This window comes from Pipistrellus kuhlii, unplaced genomic scaffold, assembly GCF_014108245.1.
Source record: "Pipistrellus kuhlii isolate mPipKuh1 unplaced genomic scaffold, mPipKuh1.p scaffold_m20_p_14, whole genome shotgun sequence".
Classification (NCBI taxonomy): domain Eukaryota; kingdom Metazoa; phylum Chordata; class Mammalia; order Chiroptera; family Vespertilionidae; genus Pipistrellus; species Pipistrellus kuhlii.
In genome coordinates this window covers 15,230,385-15,252,159 of record NW_023425449.1, presented here as the reverse complement: position 1 = coordinate 15,252,159, position 21,775 = coordinate 15,230,385, and the positions used below count along the sequence as shown (strand labels likewise).

The following is a 21,775-nucleotide window of genomic DNA, read 5'->3' as shown; positions in this document are numbered from 1 at the left end:
AAGTATAAAATAAATAAAAAACAAAATTAGTTTCAGGGTAAGTGCTCCTATTATATACAATATATAAATGTTGGCTGATACCTGAATCTTCCCCATCATTGGTAATCCTGAATACATTCCCTGTTGAAGGAAGAGTACATTTTATGACATCTGACAATGATGATGTCACCCTGCAAGGGAAGGACCCTAGAAAGAATAAAGATGGGTTAAAAAATATTCTCAAATAATTTTGAACTATAGAATTAAATATAATTATTAAAAAGTCAAAGCCCTATAAAAACTCCATGTGATATAATAGGCTTTTGGTAGTTTTCTGATAGTAATCATGTTTGAATCTTAATTATTTTTAGAACAGAGATCTTTTTTAGGATTTCATATACATTAAATACACAATCATTATTTATTGAAATCAAAATCTGTTACTCAGTTTCCCTTTACCACCTTCATCAAATATACTTAACCTTTTATAGACTAATAAAAAGATAACACTTCCATAATTGAGCATGTTAGTGTGTGTGTGTGTGTGTGTGTGTGTGTGTATATATATATAATAACCATATATAAAATAACTACTTACAATAACTACATATAATAACTATATAATAACTATATATAATAACTATATATAATAACTATATATATATATAGCACATATAGCACATCCTTTAAGCTGGGAAAAATGAAACAACCCTGCTGTGAAGATGCAACTCTTACCTAAGAGCACGGTGTTCTCCGTGGGTACTGTGCTAAACCCCAAGCCCATTATAGTGATTTCAGTTCCCCCATATAAGGAGCCTCTCTGTGGAAATATATTGGTCACTTCCAAAATGTACTGTATAGAAGCATTTAACTTGTCTCTGCAAAAGAAAAATTAATACATGTTTCAATGAGCTTGCCAAGGGGTCACGCTGTGAAACTTTCCCCAGCATAGGATTCATTTAAGAAGAGAATGTAATCTGATAATGATCATGAACCTCAATTTGGTTAGATAGCATGTAGATCATAGTTTCTCCCTCCGACCTTCATGTGAGTTCAGTTCCAAAGTTATACCCTTAGTTTGAAAAGGGAGATGTAGAAAGGTGAAAAAACGCTTCTAAGTATTATAAGGCGATTGGCTGCTTCGTTTCCTATATGATACTATTAGCCCCATGAGTTCCACAACGCCATCAAGTTCATGTTCGTTGCCATACCTTGTGGAAGCAAACCCCCAGGTTCTGACTTCTAGGTGGATATCATGTTTCCCAGGAGACAACGTGGGCAGAAGGCATCCGATATCGGTGAAGTTCCAGTGCAGAATCTGGCAGGGCTTTCCTCCCACATACACCTCCACGCTTTGTGTGGGGTCATTTCCAAAGTTATAACCCTTAATTGTTAAATTTGCTTCTCCTGTTATTTAAAATAAAAAGATTTTACAAAAAGTTCAACTTATTATGCAGTGTGCAGTTTGCATGTGAAGTCAACCAACTCATCTCTTTTACTGGGTTTGGGACATCCCAACACTTTTGGAGGCAAAAGAGAAATCAAAAGAGCTGAGAGCTGTCATATGGAGATAAAAATCTACGTTTAATTGTTTCACAGGGGGGAAAAAGATAGCAAAGCACTTTCAAAAAACAACAGTATTTTTCTCCTATTGCGCATATTCAAAGTGAAATAATAAATAGACTAATCTATGGGTGTGTTTAAAAAAAACAGAAACACACAAACCTTCATGTCAGTTTTGCTTTAAGACACAGAACTTCAAGAGAAACTGATTCAAAAGTCTTTCTAGAAATGGTTTATATACGTCAAATAACTGATCTTATTGAAGAATGTGTTACCTAGTATTGTCCGTACTTTTGGGCTAAAATCAGTCATTACTGGAGTCTGTAAACAATTGTAACTATATGTATCCTTTTTTGTGGCTTGAAATCCATTGGTAATAACTGAAACATTAACTGTACCCTCAATTCTCTGAAACAAGAGGGGAAAAATAAAACAATTAGAAAATGTTAAATATTGAGATACAGCTATCCAATGGCTAAAAACAATCAGAATTATTCAAAATATACTTCCAAAGATGTCTTCTTTCAAAGTCATGAATAAAAGTCAGTTTTCAGATTTTTATAAAGTCCTGTTTTTAAATATAGGTTAAATGTTTAAATTCTTTAGAGAAAGACCCATGTTATGGTGGTTTTGATCAATTTAATTGCATCTATATTGCTGAATTCCTGAGGATTTGGCAATTCAATAAAAATGCTCTAGACAAGTGATTCTCTAGCTGATAAAACAAGACATAAAAAGTTGTAACATTTTGCTCTTAAAATAGACTCAAATATACTTTTTATTCCCCTTCACTGACAAACCACATTATTATATTGTTAGTTAACGTAGCTCCAGAATCCAAGACTGACATTTGGACCCCCAAAAAGATATTCGGTGATATTGCACATGCACAATTCCCAATTAGGAAAAACATTTCTTATATCTAGTATTTACTTAATGCACACTGATTGTTTAACGTCATGATATAATTTAAAGAAAGTAAGCTTTAATCTACCTATTCTCCAGATTCTCATCTTGATTATGATCCTATTCATATTCAAATTTCCTTTCCTACAGATTTCAACTGCATGGTACCCATCTGAGACTGTTACAACTTTTCAATGTGAGTGGCTGGATTCAACATTCTTTTGCACATAACAAGCAAACTGGAGTCTTTGTTTTAATTTAAACACTATTTTTAAAAATAAATAACAATGATTGATTCTAAAATAGAATATTCCATGGGAGAATTCAGTGTGTTTTTTTTTAATCAATAAACTGAAAATTAACACATTTAAAATGTATGTATGTACCTTTGTAAAAACTAAAATATATCTAGCTCTAGATGGTTTGGCTCAATGGACTTAAGGGTCCTGGGTTTGATTCCAGTCAGGGCATGTGCCTGAGCTGTGGGCTTGATCCCAGGGGAGTGTGCAGGAAGCAGCCAATCAATAGTTCTCTCCCATCATTGATGTTTCTACCTTTCTCTCTCTCTCTCTCTCTCCTTCCTTCCCTCCCTCTTCTGTCCTCTCTGAAATCAATAAAAATGTATTTTTAAAAAATATATAAATTTGATTCTCTGAATTTTTAGACTATTTATTAGTAATAAATCTTTTTCATCCTTTGATTTACATGGTCAAATAAATTCATCCTTTAAGCTATGATAGGACATCAGCTTTTTTGTGGAGTTCTTTCTAAATTCTCTTCCCACATACTTTGTCTTCAATTTGCGTTTATTCCTATTATTTCAAATGGAACACACTGCTAATATTGGTTTATGTACTTGTCATCCTTAATGATGTGAATTTAAGTATCTAGAACATGGAATTATATTTTGTATTTGGATATTGGCAGGAAGATGTTGAAGAAATAATTGTTAAAAAGCATAACTGAAACTCTGCACTTCCTAAGGAAATATGTAATTTGTTTAACCCTCTACTGAGATATTTCTTAATTCATAAGATTTCAGGTAAATGACTAAAATCAGATGCCTTACTTTTGGGGTTCTGCAGGTTATCTTATTCAAGTCCCCATTAATCACATTGCAGGTTTCATTTCCAACTAATACCTTTGAATTTTCATTAAAGCCAGTTCCAGATAGAGTCAGAAGATTACCACCTACATAAAGAAGAAAACAACCCAACAACAACAAAGTAACTATAACAACAAGAAACTTTGGCAATAATCTAATTCATCATTCAGGAATTGTCTAATCATTTAAGGAATTGGCAAACAGATCAGGGACCAAACTCGAGATGTACACAATCACACCACACTCCCCAGCCTGTGCTCTGAAGTCATAGACAGTAAAGGAGCTGGGCTAAGCAATTTAATGAAATAACAAATTTGCAACCAACCTTGCTTTTGGGACATTACCAGCATCAATTATTATTTTCCCCGAGTGCCTCCTTTATACTAAAGAGAAATTATGCAGTTTCTATTTGCTCAACCATTCCATGGTGGGACATGAGAGTGAATTAAGATTCTTCCCGAATTCCCAAGTGTTAATACCTCTAAGTAAAAGTTTAACTGAGAAAACATCCCAACAAAATAGAAATAAACTCAAAACACGTCAAAAAAGTTCAAGATCAGCACAAAATCCAAAATGAAGCATTGTACAATAAAACAAGCAAACACAAAATTCAAAGGAAATGAGAAAACAGACAAAATGCGTTATTTTCTCCTCATCTTCTGCCTCACCCTCCCTTTCCCCAATTTGTTCCCAGAACCTCTTCTGGGTCAAGTAGCTCCATGGAGACTGTGGTTACAAATGGAGCAGCTGGTAAGCAGAATAATAACTAATAAATCTTATCCTGACATAACTGATGAGCTTGTTATAGAAACACGTAATAATTGATGATATTAATTCAATAACCTAAGATGTAAGTATAAGCAGTCACCCTGCCTAGTGCTTCGTAAGAAACAAAAGAATTAGTCAGCCATTTAATCACTCTGACTCCTACAGGGGAGTCTCTTTGTTCTATCTGAGGGAGGGTTGGGTTCCTCTCTCTGTACCCCGCTCTGGGAATAAAGCAATGAGATGACGGAAATGAGTGCAATGTTCTTTGTTTAGAACAATGAACTATTACCTGCTAAGCTTCCAGAAACAGGCCAGATGTCTGAGATCTGACTCTGATACGCGAAGTGGAATACCTCGTCCTCTGCATTCCGCGCTAGTCCGACATCGGCTATGGACACAGCAACCGGGAAGTGTCCAGCACTTCCGTTCAGGAGCTGGCACTGGATCTCATTTTCTTGAGATAAGAAAGAAGGAGAAAATGATAAAGACAATGTTTATAATGAGGTCAAACCATTGAAATGTTATATTTGCAACGATAAACATTCGCCTTCATTATTATACACCAAGAAAATATACCTAAGGAACACTACTCAACTATTAATGAGAAGAAGAAAAAAAAATCCTTACAAACTACCTAAAATCAGAACTCCTGAAAAAAAGTTAGGAAAAAGAATGGTGATACCAAAGTAAACAATTTGCTCCTGATTGCTACTGTGGAAAAAAAAAAGGGGGGGGGGTACTATAATTTAAAAATTCAATCTGTTGGACGATTTATATCAACAATTTCTTTAGAAATTGGTTCAATATATTCTTCATGTCCTAAATTGAGTAAAATAGTTTTTTTTTTTCACAGAAAAGTGATTAAATAAAAATAAAAACACCTTCTTCACTTCATTTAGGGACAGTATGTGTGTACTAGTAATACAGGTGCAAACCGACTGGTAGACCTAACTGAAAAACAACTTGAATTATATGAAAGATGGATTTGCTTACATAGTTCCAGCTTGCTAGAATTAAGAAATACACCTAGGATTATGAGATATAATTTTTAGGGAAATAAATACTCATTTTTTCATGAGCGGAAGAGGTGAATAATCTTTAAATTCTATGTTAATGGATAGGGTTTCTGTTGGCCTAACAGTCAGGGAAGATGGCCACATCCTCTTCTTCATGAATAATGGGGCATTGTCAAAGCATAGGCAGAGGGACTGTGGAATACCAGAGCAGAAATCCACATATTTCTGTGTCCCAGACACCCACCAAAGAAGAAAAGATTTCATGTAGTCACTTTATGAAGAAAAAAGGAGAAAAATCAGCTATCATAGGATAAAGACTTGGTACAGTGAACAGATTAGTTTGTGGTCAAAACCAAATATTAAAAAGATAAAACATTTTCCCAGAGCAGTTTGTCAATTTCAGGTTATCCTGTAGGCTAATAATGATCTTTGGTCCCACGTTCTTTTAAAGAAGGACAATTACACTGAGTAAGAATAATATTTAAAAGAACCTACCATTCACAGAAAGAAGGGAGCAACCTATTGGTCCAACTGAGACCGAAACAGCTGAACTAGGAGAGAACCCAGAACCTGATATGGTTAGAATTGTTCCTTCTTCAGAGGACCCTGAAAAATGATGTTTAAATAACAATGTTAACGTGGAAAAACATAGAACGTATAGTTATGAAATCAGATATTTCTCAGAGAAAAATAAGTCTGTTTTAAAAGATATGAACAATCAGCCTTTAAGCCAGCAAGGGGGAAGGGGAGACACATTTATTCAGCAATTGTATTTTCCCCATCGAATTCCTCTACATTGCCTTTTATTTTTAATCTGTGTATTCATAGAGATTAATGGGAAGGATTATATTACTGAAGTTATGAAATAAAGGAAAATGATTCTTACAATAAAGAAATTAAACAAACATCTCTAAATGGCGACAGACAATTTCAGAGCTGCCATCACAAATTCATGAGAAAAGGATAAACAGTGAAATAAGTGTTATGGACACTTCTCATTTGAAATATAGTAAGATTCCTCTCTCTAGGGTGAGATACATCTCAATCAAGTACCTCAGAGATTCCCGGTTTACACTTGCTTTCCAAGCATCTTATACTTAATGGTTTTCCATTCAACTCTTTAAAAGTATCCAGGCCCTAACAGGTTTGGCTCAGTGGATAGAGTGTCGGCCTGCGGACTGAAAGGTCCCAGGTTCGATTCTGGTCAAGGGCATGTACCTTCGTTGCGGGCACATCCCCAGTAGGGAGTGTGCAGGAGGCAGCTGATTGATGTTTCTCTCTCATCGCAGTTTCTAACTCTCTATCCCTCTCTATTCCTCTCTGTAAAATAATCAATTAAATATACTTTAAAAAAATAGGTCATCAATGATCTGTCCAGAGCTTTCCAATCTGATAACTTTCTTTGCTCCTATTATGTAGAACTGTTTGCTTGACTTAATTGGTGACACTGGAATATAAAAAAAATCATTATCAGAATTTACTTTTTTAAAAAAATATTTTTTATTGATTTTAGAGATGAAGAGAAAGAGATAGAAACACCAATGATGAGAGAGAATCATTGATCAGCTGCCTCCTTCATGCCCCTTAATGGGGACCTTTCAGTCTGAAGGCTGACACTATCCACTGAGCCAAACCAGCTAGGGCCAGAATATACATTTTTGCTAGTTGTCTTCCACCCCATACTCTCAGTTAAAAAGCAAGAGGTTACCTTTGGAAGGGCTTATGGTCTGTATTATGGGAGTAGTCATGTGATCCCATGTAAACCCACAGTCACCTGAACATTTAGCAGGAATTCCATTAACATAGACTTCAACCTTCAAATAAATAAACACAGAGATAGAGAATAGAGGTAAAGAGGTTGCATGTTTCAGAAGAATATGCACAGAATTTAGAATGAATGATAAAATTTTGTTTCCATGTTTTTAAATAAAAATTAGTCTCTTCTACTTGGACTTTTCTGCTTTGATACTTCATTCTTTCATTCATTTATTCATTTTTTTCATTCAGCAAATGTAACCACTCTATATCAGACACAGTTGTAAATGTTATGAATACAACATTGAACAAAACCTATGACATCCTTGCTGTACCAAATTTATAACCCCCTTGAGGTGAGATAGTTGCATAAGACCATAAAAAATAAGTATAAAAACTAAATGCCCTGGTTTTAAGTGCCATGAAGGAAAATAAAGATTACTCTAGGAAGAGCCACCTAAACTCCTTATATTCTAATTTTCTCATAATTAAAGTGGTAACATTAAAAATCATTACAAAAAAAACTTATGTAAAGATTAAATGAAAGCCTATATCTTCAAATTCTAAAAGGCAGTACTAGAGCTTAAAAATCCATTCTTTTATTATAAGGAAGACAACTTTCCCAAAGGTCATAAAATAATATCATTAAGTTGACGAACTGTTAACACTAATATTCACATGAAAATAAAGATTATCAGGCCTTTACTGTATTACAAACTAGCTGTACATTTAAAATTATAAATGTATTAAACATCTTGAGGAAAGTTCCAAAAATACCTGTGGTTGTTGGTTGGGTGTACGGAGTAGGTCTCCAAGTATGTGTTGTCTGAATAAACCACCTTCCTTTACCTTCGTAACTGTCATGTTAGCCTTTTCTCCAATAATGTTGGTATCATTAACCTATTTTTAGACAAAATTATTTCAGTAGAAAGCTCTAATGACCACACTAATTTTTCTTTTAAAATTTTAGTATGCTTGAAAGTGAATAAAAGATAAAGGATGAAAAAACAAACATTCAAAACCATTTCAGTCACATTTCTTGGAAAAGGAGCATAATCTATCCAAGGAAAAAAAATGCTAAAAATATTGCACAATCAAATATTACATCAATTATAACTTGAATAAAATGACGAAAGTTAGCTTGCATTTTAGAATAAAATATGTCAAAGGAAAATAGTTTACTAAATTTTATTTTCTCAAAATGTTCTATGCCACTTTGACAGTTGTTGATTTTTAATAATTAAAAATTAGTTCTGTTCCCAACCAAAGGCCAGCTTTTCCACTTCTAGCATTTTTTCATCTCTGACTATCGTGGTTTGTTATCCACTCACGGAATTTTATATCTGCCAAAGATAAAAAGTAAAACCAAATCAAAATGTACAACTTGCAAAACCCTCTACCAATATGGTAGCCTTGGGAAGTGTACACGGGGTATAGTTGGCATTTAAAAAAATAATAAACACAGTTTCCAATTGTTTTTGTGGCAGGGTGCAAATAAGCATGCACCACACGGAAGAAAACAGAAACCAAGCCAGACAAGGGCACCTGTAGCAGCTCCTGCTTCCCACATGCGCTTCTCCACTTGACGCTCCATGAGTATCCGGCACAGGTTCCCTCTCGCGTCACGGAGACCCGTCCCGCTCCTTCCAGGCTCTGGAGAGCGAACTGCAGATCTGCCGCTGACACCGCAGCGGAGAGGCCTGCGCTCACAGAGGGAGTCAGAGTCACAGCCCTATCTCATCCTCAGAATGCGTGAAATGTATCGCCGGGAAACCAACTGTCCTCCTCCAATACAGTAAAAACGAAGTTGCATTCTATCGATGTCAAGAATTTATATATTTCTTGGAAACAAAAATTACATGAGTAATGTATCCCATTAGAGGCTTGACTTAAATACTTTTGTTTTTAATATCAATTTACTTTATAGGCAACATATAAGCCATGGATATAAAAGAGAAACAAACTTAAAAAAAAAAATAATCACCTGGGATATGTTTGTTTTTTAAAATTGATTTTTAGAGAGCGAGGGAGAGAAGGAGAAATATTGATCAGTTGGCTCCCTTAAGAGTCCCAACGAAGGATGCAACCTGCCGCCTAGGTTTGTGTCTGGCCGGAAAAGGAACCCAAAACCTCTTGGTGTATGGGATGATGCTCCAACCAACTAAGCCACTCAGCCAGGGCAAAAGAGAAACAAACTTTTAAGACTATGACCTGGTATATCTGGTGAAGCAATGAAGAAAGTATGAGAATGTTTCCTCCCCAGCTGTGGCTTGTTTTATGGGGAGAAAATATTTGCAAAACACACATATATTAAAGACCCATATAAAAAAAAATACACAAAGAGCTCTTAAAAACTAAAAAATAAGAAAACAAACAACTCCATTTTAAAATAGACAAAATATGTGCAGTCACCCTATCTAATGATAAATTAGATAAAAAAATAAACATATAAAAAGATACTGAATATCATATCCTTAAAGGATTGCAAATGAACAGTAATAAGATACCACTACACACCTATGAGAATGGGCTAAAATAAATGAAATAACTGACAGTACCAAATATAACTAGGTCTACGTGTAATAGCAATACTCATTCATTTCTGGTGTACTGGTAAATGCCAAATGGTATAGTGACTTTGGAAGACAATTCGGCAGTTCCTTATAAACCTAATCTTACCATAGGATCCAGCAATTGCATACCTAGGTATTTAACCAATTGTGCTGGAAATATGTCCAAACCAAAACCTTCACATGAAGTTTATGGCACCTTTTACTGCTCCAAACTGAAAGCAATCAATATGTCCTTCAACAGGTGAATGGATAAGCTGGTACATCCACACAGTGGATATTATTCAGAGATAAAAGGAAATGAGCCATCAAACCATAAAAAAATGAATATTGCTAAATGAAAAAAATTAAATTACAATCTGGAAAAGGCAAAACCACAGGTAGTAAAAAGACCAGTGTTTGCCAAAATTTCAGGGGGAGAGGGAAGAAATTAATAGGTAACGCAGAGAGGATTTTTATGGTGGTAAACCTATTCTGTATGGTTCTGTAATGGTGGATATATGGCACTATGCATCTGTCAAACCTATGAAACTTTACAACATGAAGAATAAACCTCATGCTTGCAAATTTTAAAAATGTGAAAATGTAATTTGCTCTGGATCATTTATCTTTACCTTAGTTAAGGTATGTAAATTACATAGAGACATGATATTAGAAAGAAGTACACTAAGATGTATATGATGTTTGCATAGAGCAGCACAGTCTAACTGACACATATATCACTGTTCTGGGCTTTTTTTTTTTAATATACCTTTGAGAATATGTCCATAAGCTTGAAGGTCAAAGCTGCCTCTGAGAGGTGCAGATGCCGCTTGAGTCCTTTGAATGCGGATCCTTGACTCCCCTGGCCAATTGTTTCCTCTGTAAACAGACTCATTCTCTGTCTCGGTGATTATCTAATTTCCAAAGTCAATATTGATAAAATGATTAAACACAACGATGGCTAAGATGATTTCTGTTTCACCGTGGTACAATCCCGTGACACGACATAAATGAGCCCTCACATATTCATTCAGGGTTCTTCAGGACATTAAGGAGAGTCACATAAATCAACACAAACCCATACCTAAAGAGCTGCAATAATGAGGCCAAAGTCAACTCAGTCATCTGTGCAGCCATCAGCTGGAACCACAGTAATTACTCATTAATTCAAAGTGTACCCTCCATCACTCAAGGAACAAATATTTAGTGAGCAGGGATTTTATTCAAGATACAGTGCTAATCACTGTGGGGAGGCAAAGGAACACGAAATGTGGCCTTGGCTATCAAAAACCTAAAAACCCTTTTGGAAAAATGCAGATGGTGACTTGAAAACGTAACTAAAAAATATGAGAAAGTGAATGATCAGTACATTGAATGACTCAGACTTGGGAAATATCTGACTAGTGTTGAGTGCCAATCAATTAACAAAAGTAACACACGCTATACAAATTCATAAATTGTAACTCTAATCATGAAAATGATATCCTCCTGCTTCTGATCCCTCATAGTGACCTGTTACTCTTGTGGAATTTAGAACTATTCACCCCAATGCCCACAGAGATGATTAAATATAAGTGTCATAAGACCTGTGCAAGAATATTCCTAGCAATTTTATTCCCAATAGCTCCAGACTAGAAATAATGCAAAAGTCCATCAATAGGATAAATTGTGGTATATTCATACTATGGAATACAATAAAGCAATAAAGAAGAATGAACTTGAGCTACATGCAACACATGAACTTCACTGTATCAAATAAAAGAAGCTAGGTGCAAAAGAGTACTTACTGTATTACTCATTGATATGATAAAAATAAGCAAAACTAATTAATGGTGACAGAAGTCAAAATAGGTTATCTAGGGGTGAAAAGTAAATGATCCAATGACAAGAAGAAGGCACAAGGAAGTGTCTTTGGAATTAATGACTTCTTTATCTTGATCTGAGTAGTAATTACATGAGAGCATTTACTTTGTAAAATTCATGGAGTTCAGCAAGGTTGCAGGATATAGAATTAACACAAAAACCAATCACATACCTCTATACAAATAACAAGCATGTGGAGATCAAAATTAACGATACAAGACCATTTACAAACACTTCAAAGAAAATGGAATACGTATAAATCTAACAAAACATTTACTGGGTCGGTCCTGAAAATTAAAAAATGATGATGAAAGTAATCAAAGAAGACCTAGATATGCCGATAAAAGAAAACAAGAAAAACCTAAATAATTTCCTGGTTGTGTTATTATGATATAGTTATACAAGATTTTGCCAATGGGGAAAATGGGTGAAGGGTATAGAAATATTTCTGTATTATTTCTTACAACTGCATATTAATCCATAATTATCACAAAGCTCCAGTTTTAAAAATAATTCATTGAACTAACCCTTTAATATGTGTGTACATTCCTCCAAGTATCTTTCACTTGAATTTTTAAAAGTCATAAAAATGTAAGTACACATTCACAATTTAGCCTTGGGTAAATGGCTAAAGCTAGAGGATATAATCGACAGTTTTAATGAGAAGTGAGAAATAGGAGACTATTGACACAGAGGCTTTGACTGCACAAAGTCCCAAATTAGTTACTACATTTTGTTAGAGAACTATGAGAAAAAGACTGAAATATCTTTACAACACATTCAGCTGTAAAGATACTAAAATTGAAACACTGAACCAGAACCAGCTAAAGGCAATTTTCATGAAATACAGTTTTTCAGTATTTTTTTGTCACAAACATTCTCTATGAGACTCTAGCACAATATTTAATCCTTAATCCTGAACTCGTGTTTGTTTTTGGTTTGTTGCAGGAAATTATATTAACTTGTATATTTTTGTAGGACATTGATTTTAAAATAGCCATCATATTTGTAATATTTAATATAAACAACTCAAGCTGCACAAAAACTTGCTCAGATCCTTTTGGAATTGTGGAAAACTGTCTCTTTCCTTCCTGTGTGTCAACTTTGATACAAGCCGAAGATAGATGGTGTTTGTAATAGAAACAATGGGGAAACATGCAGAATCTGAAATTTTCTTTCAATAACCTCTGTTCAAGGATCTTTATTGAAAAAGCCACATTTTTTTTTCTTCTAAAACAAGAGAAAGCTCTACTTAAATCTATGTTCTCCTTAGATATATTTTTGAAGTATTTAATGTTTAAAGTGAATTTTCATGCTCAAATTCAACAAACCTCTAAATCTTCACTTGTCTTTAGAATAACTGTCTTGTCCTAGTAAAAGATATTCAATCTGTGTACCAACTATTTGTAAAGATTAAAGAGAAAGCTTACTATCGAGTAGATCAAAGCTAATGCTTCAGCAATAGAAAATAAATGGTAACTTGTAAAACTCTAGGCTTACCTGCCCAAAGCTCACAGCCATCATGGGTATATTATAACTGCAGTTATATGAAGTCATGGTGACAGAATATTGGCTCGTCATACTTGACCCGTTACTCTTGGTCTGATCCACCTGGAAGTGCTTTAGAAATATCCCTTTGTTCGCTAATGCCGGGAGTCTTCTCTTTGGCATTTCTAAAGAACATGAAGGAAATGGGAAGTAAAATTGCAGCTCCTGCTGCTGAAAAGAAAACCACCAAGCAATAATATCCACATGTCACAGAATAAGCTGTTTAAAACCAAATGTTAGAAAAAGGCTAATAGCTTGTGGTGCTTGGTAAACGTTCACTCCTAGAATATAAAGCTTTAAGTCTTCTGACCTATGAGCCTTATCAGATTGGGGGGGGGGGGGAGTTTTAGATTATTACTTAAAAGCCACCATGGCCTGGGGTCCATGTAGCCTTCTGGGGGCCAGTTAGCTCAGCTCTGTTCCAGGTACCCTGAGTGAGGCACTCCCTGGGTCATGTGCCCCAGGAGGGCAGGACCAGGATTGTCTTGTTCACTGTTCTTCTTTAGTGCAACACATCGCCTGCCACACGCTAGGTACTAAATAAATTCTAACAAACTGCAACATCTATTCCAGCACAAACCAGCTATCTTATACATGTGTCCCACCAATTAGTGTCGATTTGAATACAGCAATTTCAAAAGGACTCTAAAGCAGTAACATTTCTTTTTGTTTTTTTCCTCTTTTCTTTTTTTGCCAATTGACTCATGCTCTTGCACTTGAAAACAGTCCCCAAAACTCTGAAAAATGTTTCAAGGTAATTGGAGTTAGGTTGATTTTTTTTTTAAAAAAATCACAGTTTAATTTTAATTATTTTATTATCATAGCTTATATATATGAATCTACTAAAATAATTAGAAAAACAATACTAAGACTTTCAGAAATAAGGTTTTCACTTATCACATCGCTCATTATAACTATTAGGTCTATGAAAAGACTCTGCTCAATCTTACTAAACAGATGTCAATATCAACGTCAATAAACACCCATGTTAGCCTTTCAGGAATAGAGCTCTTTCTTGGCAGTTTATTTCTTAAAAATCAATTAAAAAAATAAAAATGTTACAGTTTCCATATCTGTAAACGGAATCTAGGACTATAAAACCAAATTTTTACTATAATGACAGCTTACATTATTATTCTTAGAGTAATCTTCCAGCCCAGTTAATTTAAAAATGATTTAAATAATATTAACATTTTGATAAAAGAATAACTCATAAATATTGAGAGATTAATGATTTTATCTAAACAATCAAATATAATAATTTTAATCATAAGAGTTTACTACACAATAGATTTGGATAGTTTAAGTAGATACGAAGTGACACAACATACCATCCCATAGTGAAATTGTAGGTGTCTGTCCAATGTACACTGTATCCACATAAAAGGACTGTGATTTTGATGCTTCCTGTACACTAATCCTCTGAAGAGCAAAATTAGTCCCAGTGTATCTGGTTTGTATGAGGTCCAGAAGGTCTATGCAAGTGTATGTCCAGCTGAAATATGGTTCATCAAGTAGATATACTGATCAGTTGTAAGACTTAATGTAAAGAACTACACTATAAAAAGCATTACAATCTTAAAGAGTAAAAGGTGTTTTGTTTTGTTTTTCCTCACAGGAAGACATCAAGCATACTTCATTAGCATATGAAAGTAACAGAAACTTACTTAACAAGGGACAACAGACAGAAACTCCCATTGCAGTAAAAGATTTAATGTTGGATCCAAATATATTTCTTTTCCTTGTAGCTTTGGCAGTAGCCACTGGAATGTAAAATATTCTGTAGCAACAGGTAAGGAAACTAAGGAGCATGCACTCTGGTGTAGAACACTTAAAACAGGACACAAGAATGAAGTAGGCTGGGAGGAAGGGGTAAAATGGGGGAAACAGGAGTCATATATATATATATATATATATATATATATATATATATATTCTTAAATATATTTTATTGATTTTTTTTTTTACAGAGAGGAAGGGAAAGGAATAGAGAGTTAGAAACATTGATCAGCTGCCTCCTGCAAACCCCTACTGGGGATGTGCCTGCAACCAAGGTACATGCCCTTGACTAGAATTGAACCTGGGACTGCAGGCCAACACTCTATCCACTGAGCCAAAACACTTAGGGGTAATATATATATATATATATATATATATATATATATATATATATAAAATAAATGGGATGTGCTCTAAATAAAAAAAAAGAATGAAGTAAATTATTTTAGTAAAAAATTGTTAGAGATAGAAAAGTAAACTCAGTCCAATACTAAGAAGCAAAACTGGATCTTGATATTACTTTCAAAGAACTCACTGCAGTTGCATTGTCTACTGTTCTAAGTGACCAAAAAAGAAGTGCTGAACTATTTATAGTCAGTACCTTCCAAGTGTGTAATTTAGATTCAGATTTTCTATCAAATACTAACTGCATTAGAATCTCATAAACTGCAATTAAGCAATTCTGCTATGAGAGTTTACAAGAAAGAGATAAATCCTGCCATCCAAATAGTAACTAAGTATAGTTTAACAGATATCTTTATATCAGCTTCTACTGTAGTTATTAACTGTCTATTTGTTTGGGCATTTTCTATTCTCATTTCCTTCATGGTTTACAAATTCATCATGGTATCCACCTGTGTTGCATCAAAGCTTAGAACTACATCAGATTTAGAAAATTATATGCAGAACTACATGAAGTTAAAGAGTCCTTTAAATTAATAAAAGTACTTAGGTCCTCTAAGTAGAATTCTACAAATTCTATGATTCCAAAGTTTAAAAAAACAACTTAGAAAATTTGGTGTACTTAACAGTTTACCATTGTTTCATTATCTAAAGCACATGTGTCAAACACAAGGCCCGCGGGCCAAATCCGTCCTGCCAGGCCTTGCAATGTGGCCCGCACCGCGCTGTCATCACTGCACTCCGCTGCGTTTCCATCACAATGACAGTTTATGACTGTTCAGTAAACCATTCGGCCCGCGATTTAGGCTGGATTTTAGATTTTGGCCCCTTCTCTGATTGAGTTCGACACCCCTAATCTAAAGGGTCATGGGTGATGGTGGCACTAGACCAATTTTTATTTTCGTAAGCAATAGATTTAATTTTGGCACAACATTTTTGTTAGAAAGCGCCTAAAGAAGACAAGACAATTGCAGTTAGATACATGGTGTACACGATTTCTTAAAAGCAACAAACAAATAAGAAATGGGTTTATTTTCATAGTTTACTAATATACACTGTAGTATAATTTAAGTTTTCAAATTCATAATGTAACTTACTTGTTTCCATAAGCAAAACTATATGTAAATTGTATTTCAGTGCTTCTAGTAACCTTGCTTTTGTCTTGGTATTGAAATTTTAGACCAATATAATTTGCCAGGAATCCTTTGTATGCTAAACATAACTACATAGAAAATAAGGGGAAAAAATAAGTAAAAATATCTTATCATTAAATTGTTTTGTAGCAATTCAAATTAAGTAAATCCAATCCAATAAGTATATACTGAGCATTTTTCATAAAAAATTATCAAACAGAAAAATTAATTTCAGCCAATTAAATGCAGAAGAATTGGGGAAGATTCTATAGAAGAGGAAATGAAGTTGAAATGACCTTCCAATTAATGAATAATTCTTTATATATATCTTTTGATATGCTTTCCTTAAAAAAAAAAAAAAAAAAGAATGAATTCACTCTTCATAGTCACCAAGCTACATAAGAATTAGATCCAGCTCTAAATGAACTCTTCAGTGAATTTAGAAGACAGAAGGGAGAGAAACATTTGGAGGGATTGAAATGTGAATGCAACTGAGCATTTAGAGATGGAGTTGTCACTGCAAAATAGTGATTAAATACCAGTTTTAATGGCCTACAACACCTTATTAATGCCAAATATATTTAGAACTAACAACTTCAGAATATGTGCTATAATTTGAGAATTTTAAAACAAGAGAAAGGGTAAATCTATAGTTACTAGTCTTTAATACCTATCCTAAAATTGCCATTTCATCTTCTCAGAATCTTCTTTTACTTTTTCATGATTGAATATCTGAGATCAATCTATGATGCCTATCCATTTGTTTCTTCTTAATTAATGAAGGAATATTGAAAATAACATATATTTATTTGTTTTAGTACTTAAATGAGTGCAAATAATTTTTTTAAATATGAGATAAAGAAGAATACGTGTGCATGGTACTGCATATTAATTTCTTGTTTTGAGAATCACAAGAAGAGGAAATCACAAGAGCCCAGAGAGTGAACCACAGAGCCTGTCCAATGTGACACGATTTCACATGACAAGCACTCTTCCTTGTCTTAAAATTTCATGAAATTTTATTACCAAGGGGTTTTACAAATTCAATTAGCATATCATTTTGTTGAGCTTACCTGATTATAAGGAAATAATGAAATGTCTCCATATGGTCGTCTGTTTGGTTTAACATCTGCTGAGTCAAAGAGAACAGCTGGGTTTTTCAGGGAATAACGACCACAGTAAGCATCAGTTTCAGCTGTCTTCTGCCCTCTCTTAATATGATCCTGCAGAAACAATAGTATTTCAGATGAAAACATGATTGATGATCCTGCTTTGTTCCCCAACATCTTCACCCAAGTCCTTCAAGCTCCGACTCAGATCCCATTGCTTCCCAAATTACTATAACTTGAAATGTTCTCTCTTTGAAATTCTAAAGCCCTCACCTTATATCACTCATTTGATCCCATAATCACATAATCCCTTGTCACTATATTTCCCAAATCCTATCTTTTCCCCCTATATTATGAACTCCTTAATGATATCTAATCCTTCCTTCCACAAATGTTTATTCAGTGTTCACTGTGGGCCACATCTTTGTTTGTTTATGAATATGTTTCTTTTTTGTTTAATCTTCGGGGTCCCAGCGGTGAACACTACCCCTAAACACAGAAGCCTATCCCAGTTTGGAAGAAGGAACCAAGGATTATAAAACCAAGGCTGAAGGGAGGCCTCTAACTCGCCTAAAAGCATCAAGAAAAATGACAGAGAAAATGGCACATGAGGTGTCTTTAAAGATAAAAATGAGTTATTGAAGAGGAGAAGGGGGCCAAGGAGCTTTGGGGAAGGGTAAAATGCATGCAGAGAAGCAGGGATGTTAGAGAGCAGTGCTGTAAGATTCAAATTGTCAAGGTAGGGTAGAGCAAAAATGTGTATTGTGATGAATGAAAGATGAAGGAAGTGTCGTGTTAATTACTTGTGTAATGCCCATGGCTGCAAGTACTGCATCCAGGAGAGGGGAACCTAAATACATGTAGATTTGTTAAATTAAGTTGAAAACATAGCCATTGAATGGATTTTCCCTTTCCCCCCCGCCCCCCCCAGTAATAAATCTCTCCATATAGGCATCGCATGCTATATATTTTAACGACTCTCTTATTTCAAGGATATTGATCTGAATTGAATAACTAGCATATTTCTTTTTAAAAAATAAATATATTTTATTGGTTTTAGAGAGAAAAGGAGGGGGAGAGAGAAATAGAAACATCAATGATGAGAGAAAATCATTGATTGCTGCCTCTTGCCTGCCCCCCTCTGGGGATCGAGCTTGCAACCCAGGCATGTGCCCTTGGCCGGAATAGAACCTGGAACCCTTCAGTCCTCAGGCCAAAGCTCCTTCCATCCAGGGTAACTAGCATATTTCTTATGTTGATCATATTTGAAAGTGGTGACTATCTGGCTTCCTCAAGTCTTGAAAATAAGAATCAGGCAAATAGTGTATTTAATTTTTTTTTTTTTTACTGTGTATCAAAGAAAAATCTTTACATCTCACCAAGAAATAAGTAATCAGTAGACATTGTACTAATAGAGCAGAAAGTGATATTGAAAAGCAAGGGAAGTGATGTGCTCTGCAATGATGCCCTGCTACAGACTGTATCCTCTGAAACCAATTGAATGGAGGAAAAGGGATACACTCTGCATCCACCTGAAAAAAAACATCAAACACTCCACAGATCTTATATTTGCCTACATCCTATTGTTCCAGAAAATTCATGGGCAGTGGAAATACTGCTTTCACAAACGATTTGTTTTATAACGCAAAGAGATGTTAGGATAGACCTTACCATAACATTATATTGGTAATTTGACTTTGAATGATAGGGAATTAATGTTATTTAAAAAAAAAAAAAAAAAAAAAGACAAAATCCCAGACATTTACAAGAATTCTTATTTGGTCCGTTTCACAATTCACTAAGCATTCCATACCACGTTAAAGTCAGTTTCGTAATCTCTGAAGTATTTCACGACAAATCCTTCTTCAAAATCTGCAATTTTCGGAGGACACTTGGCGCTAACCATCTCTTCCACTGCTGCCTGAAACTAGATTGACAACAGAAACTTCAGTAACTTCTTTTTCATGAAGAGTTAGAACATCAGTGATTCTACTGCTATTTCTACTAATTAGTTACAACATATTCATGTAATTTCCATATTTTAGTCATAATTAAGAGATCATTAACTAAATAATTAATATGTGATCATTTTAGTGTCCTGTGTCTTTTTCAAGAGTTCTAATTTAGAATGAAATAGCCACATCTAATTGGCTAATATTAGCTTACTTGGTTATTATTTAAGAAGACATATTTGTTTAATAGTTTTTTAAAGAGAACAATGAGGCAAACCTAAATAAATTAGCACCCAATTTAAAAGACTCTAGATGAATAGTTTTCCCAAATTAACTCAAAATTAACTAGGCGGGGAGGGAGAACACTGTATAATCCAATGCACTGTTTTTCAAAAGAAGAGATACAGATCCTAAAAGCCTGTATTTATGACTGTGTAAAAAATAATAAATAATTTGAGTATACAGGAGTCAGTACACATTCATGAGGTCTCCTGTAATTTCCACATTGTTTCTTTGGCAATGCACAGATATAAATGATATTCAGAGCTGAGGACTTGGGGTGAGAGGTCATCTTTAATCTTCAAACAAATATTAACTTAAACTCATTATACAGGCAGTTGTCAAAATTCAGCAACTCACAATCAACATCCTCTCTTCGCAAGCAGTTGCCCCTATGGAGATACATTGGATTCTGTCGGCACAGATCTGAGAAATGCCCTTTTGTTCCCTATCTTTGTGATATTTCCTCCTTTCTCTGCTCACTATTGGTGGCCTCCAACCCATCCTGCCAAGTACGAGGGTGTATTTCTACTACTTAAAGTGTTGTTGTTTTTTAATAGAAAGGTGATGCTTAAATGGTTTTATGTTTAAAAATTTAACAGAGAGCATACTTCAGCTTCCGCTGACCATGGGGTAAGAGGCTTAGAAGAGATTCCATCCCAATTCAGTGTGAAAGTGTCCAAACTGGGTTTTCCTTTGGTTTGTTCTGTAATATCCAGGGTGACATTATACCCTTCAAATACTTCATAACCGAGCAGATCAAAGTCTCCTGCAATCAAGCAGCAAACAGAGTTTTCAGAAGTTAATTTAAAAAAAAAATATCAATACAGCCCAGCTGGTGTTGCTCAGTGGTGGAGTATTGACCCAGGAACCAGGAGATCATGGTTCGATTCCTAATGGAACATGCCTAGATGGCAGGCTCAATCCTTTGTCGGGGGCCTGCAGGAGGTAGTCGATCAATGATTCTCTCCCATCATTGATGTTTCTATCTCTCTATCCTTCTCTCTTCCTTTCTGAAATGAATGAAAACACATTTTTTAAAAATTATTAATACATCCAACTCAATGGTGGAACTCAAACTTTAAAAAACTGGTTTTATTTGGAGTTCCAGTATCACAAAATCAAAACGAACATGGAGGATGCAGGTCCTTCAGTTTGATCTATAAGTAAGTTCGTGGGAGAACAAGGATAACTGTATTTTTGTGTATATAGTGTTCTGACAATCTAACTTTGGGGGAATTTTTAGAACTTCAATTCCGGTTAAACAAAATTCCTCAACCTCCATCCAACAACCAAATTAATAATTTGACAAATGTTGAAGTAACAATCATTATTTCCCAATTCCTGTGAGTAAAATGAGACAAATGTTGAAGCAACATTTTACCTAGATGAATCAAGAAAAAATGATTGCCTGAAGAAAAGTAAACTCACACATATTCAGGGTCCTATTTCCTGAGGTAGTTATCCCAAACCCATATGTGTTGCTAGAATTGGCTGTAAGACTTGAAAATGTGAAACATTAATAAGTTAACAGCTATTACTTGAAATAAAAAGCATAGAGAGATGAAATAACTTTGGAAAATGTTGCATTTTCCAACACAGGTGAAGTGGTGTTTTGTTTGTTTCTCACTGCAAGATTCCTCAGGGATTTTAATATTTTTATAAATTCTGTCAGTCTTCAAGGAGAAGCCATGGTAAACAGTGTTTCCCACTTAGATTTAACCACAGAATTCTTTTATCCTGCAAGATCTGGCCAGACCAGTAACTTCTAAGCAATATTGATTTCAATTTCATTTCCAGAATTAGTATCTTCACTAATGTTTTGCTTATTTATAAAAGGGTATTATACTGATACTGTGTTTGTAGAATAGACGGTGTATTTCTCATGCATTAGAGTTGTACATTCCTTGAAATACAATAGGAATTTAAGTTACAATAGAAAACAATGAACTATTTAATTTCTATTGTTTCTAAAATTGATCAAGGCTGTGAATCCAATTTTTCCCCTCTGTCATTTTCTGTCGCATATACCTTTTTCAGTGGAGTTGCACAGGACATAAAATTGT

The 21,775-nt window shown here is 34.6% G+C and overlaps 1 protein-coding gene across 7 annotated transcripts in view; it reads right to left on the bottom strand.

The window, feature by feature from the left end:
- Window positions 1-21,775, bottom strand: part of PKHD1L1 (PKHD1 like 1) — a 120,368-nt gene that overhangs the window by 64,557 nt on the left and 34,036 nt on the right. For 6 of the 7 annotated variants that reach the window (XM_036436794.2, XM_045581380.1, XM_036436793.1 and 3 more), the window contains 17 exons: window positions 20,321-20,478; window positions 19,292-19,405; window positions 17,443-17,592; window positions 16,334-16,458; window positions 14,387-14,550; window positions 13,008-13,180; window positions 10,414-10,558; window positions 8,638-8,792; window positions 7,870-7,992; window positions 7,046-7,151; window positions 5,833-5,943; window positions 4,611-4,775; window positions 3,518-3,639; window positions 1,818-1,950; window positions 1,191-1,386; window positions 715-857; window positions 82-186 (listed from right to left, as the gene is read on the bottom strand). In XM_036436794.2, coding sequence (XP_036292687.1) covers window positions 82-186; window positions 715-857; window positions 1,191-1,386; window positions 1,818-1,950; window positions 3,518-3,639; window positions 4,611-4,775; window positions 5,833-5,943; window positions 7,046-7,151; window positions 7,870-7,992; window positions 8,638-8,792; window positions 10,414-10,558; window positions 13,008-13,180; window positions 14,387-14,550; window positions 16,334-16,458; window positions 17,443-17,592; window positions 19,292-19,405; window positions 20,321-20,478 — 2,388 coding nt within the window. Of the gene's footprint in view, window positions 1-81; window positions 187-714; window positions 858-1,190; window positions 1,387-1,817; window positions 1,951-3,517; window positions 3,640-4,610; window positions 4,776-5,832; window positions 5,944-7,045; window positions 7,152-7,869; window positions 7,993-8,637; window positions 8,793-10,413; window positions 10,559-13,007; window positions 13,181-14,386; window positions 14,551-16,333; window positions 16,459-17,442; window positions 17,593-19,291; window positions 19,406-20,320; window positions 20,479-21,775 lie in introns of those variants that run through there. The other variant, XM_045581384.1, reaches the window with a different exon arrangement.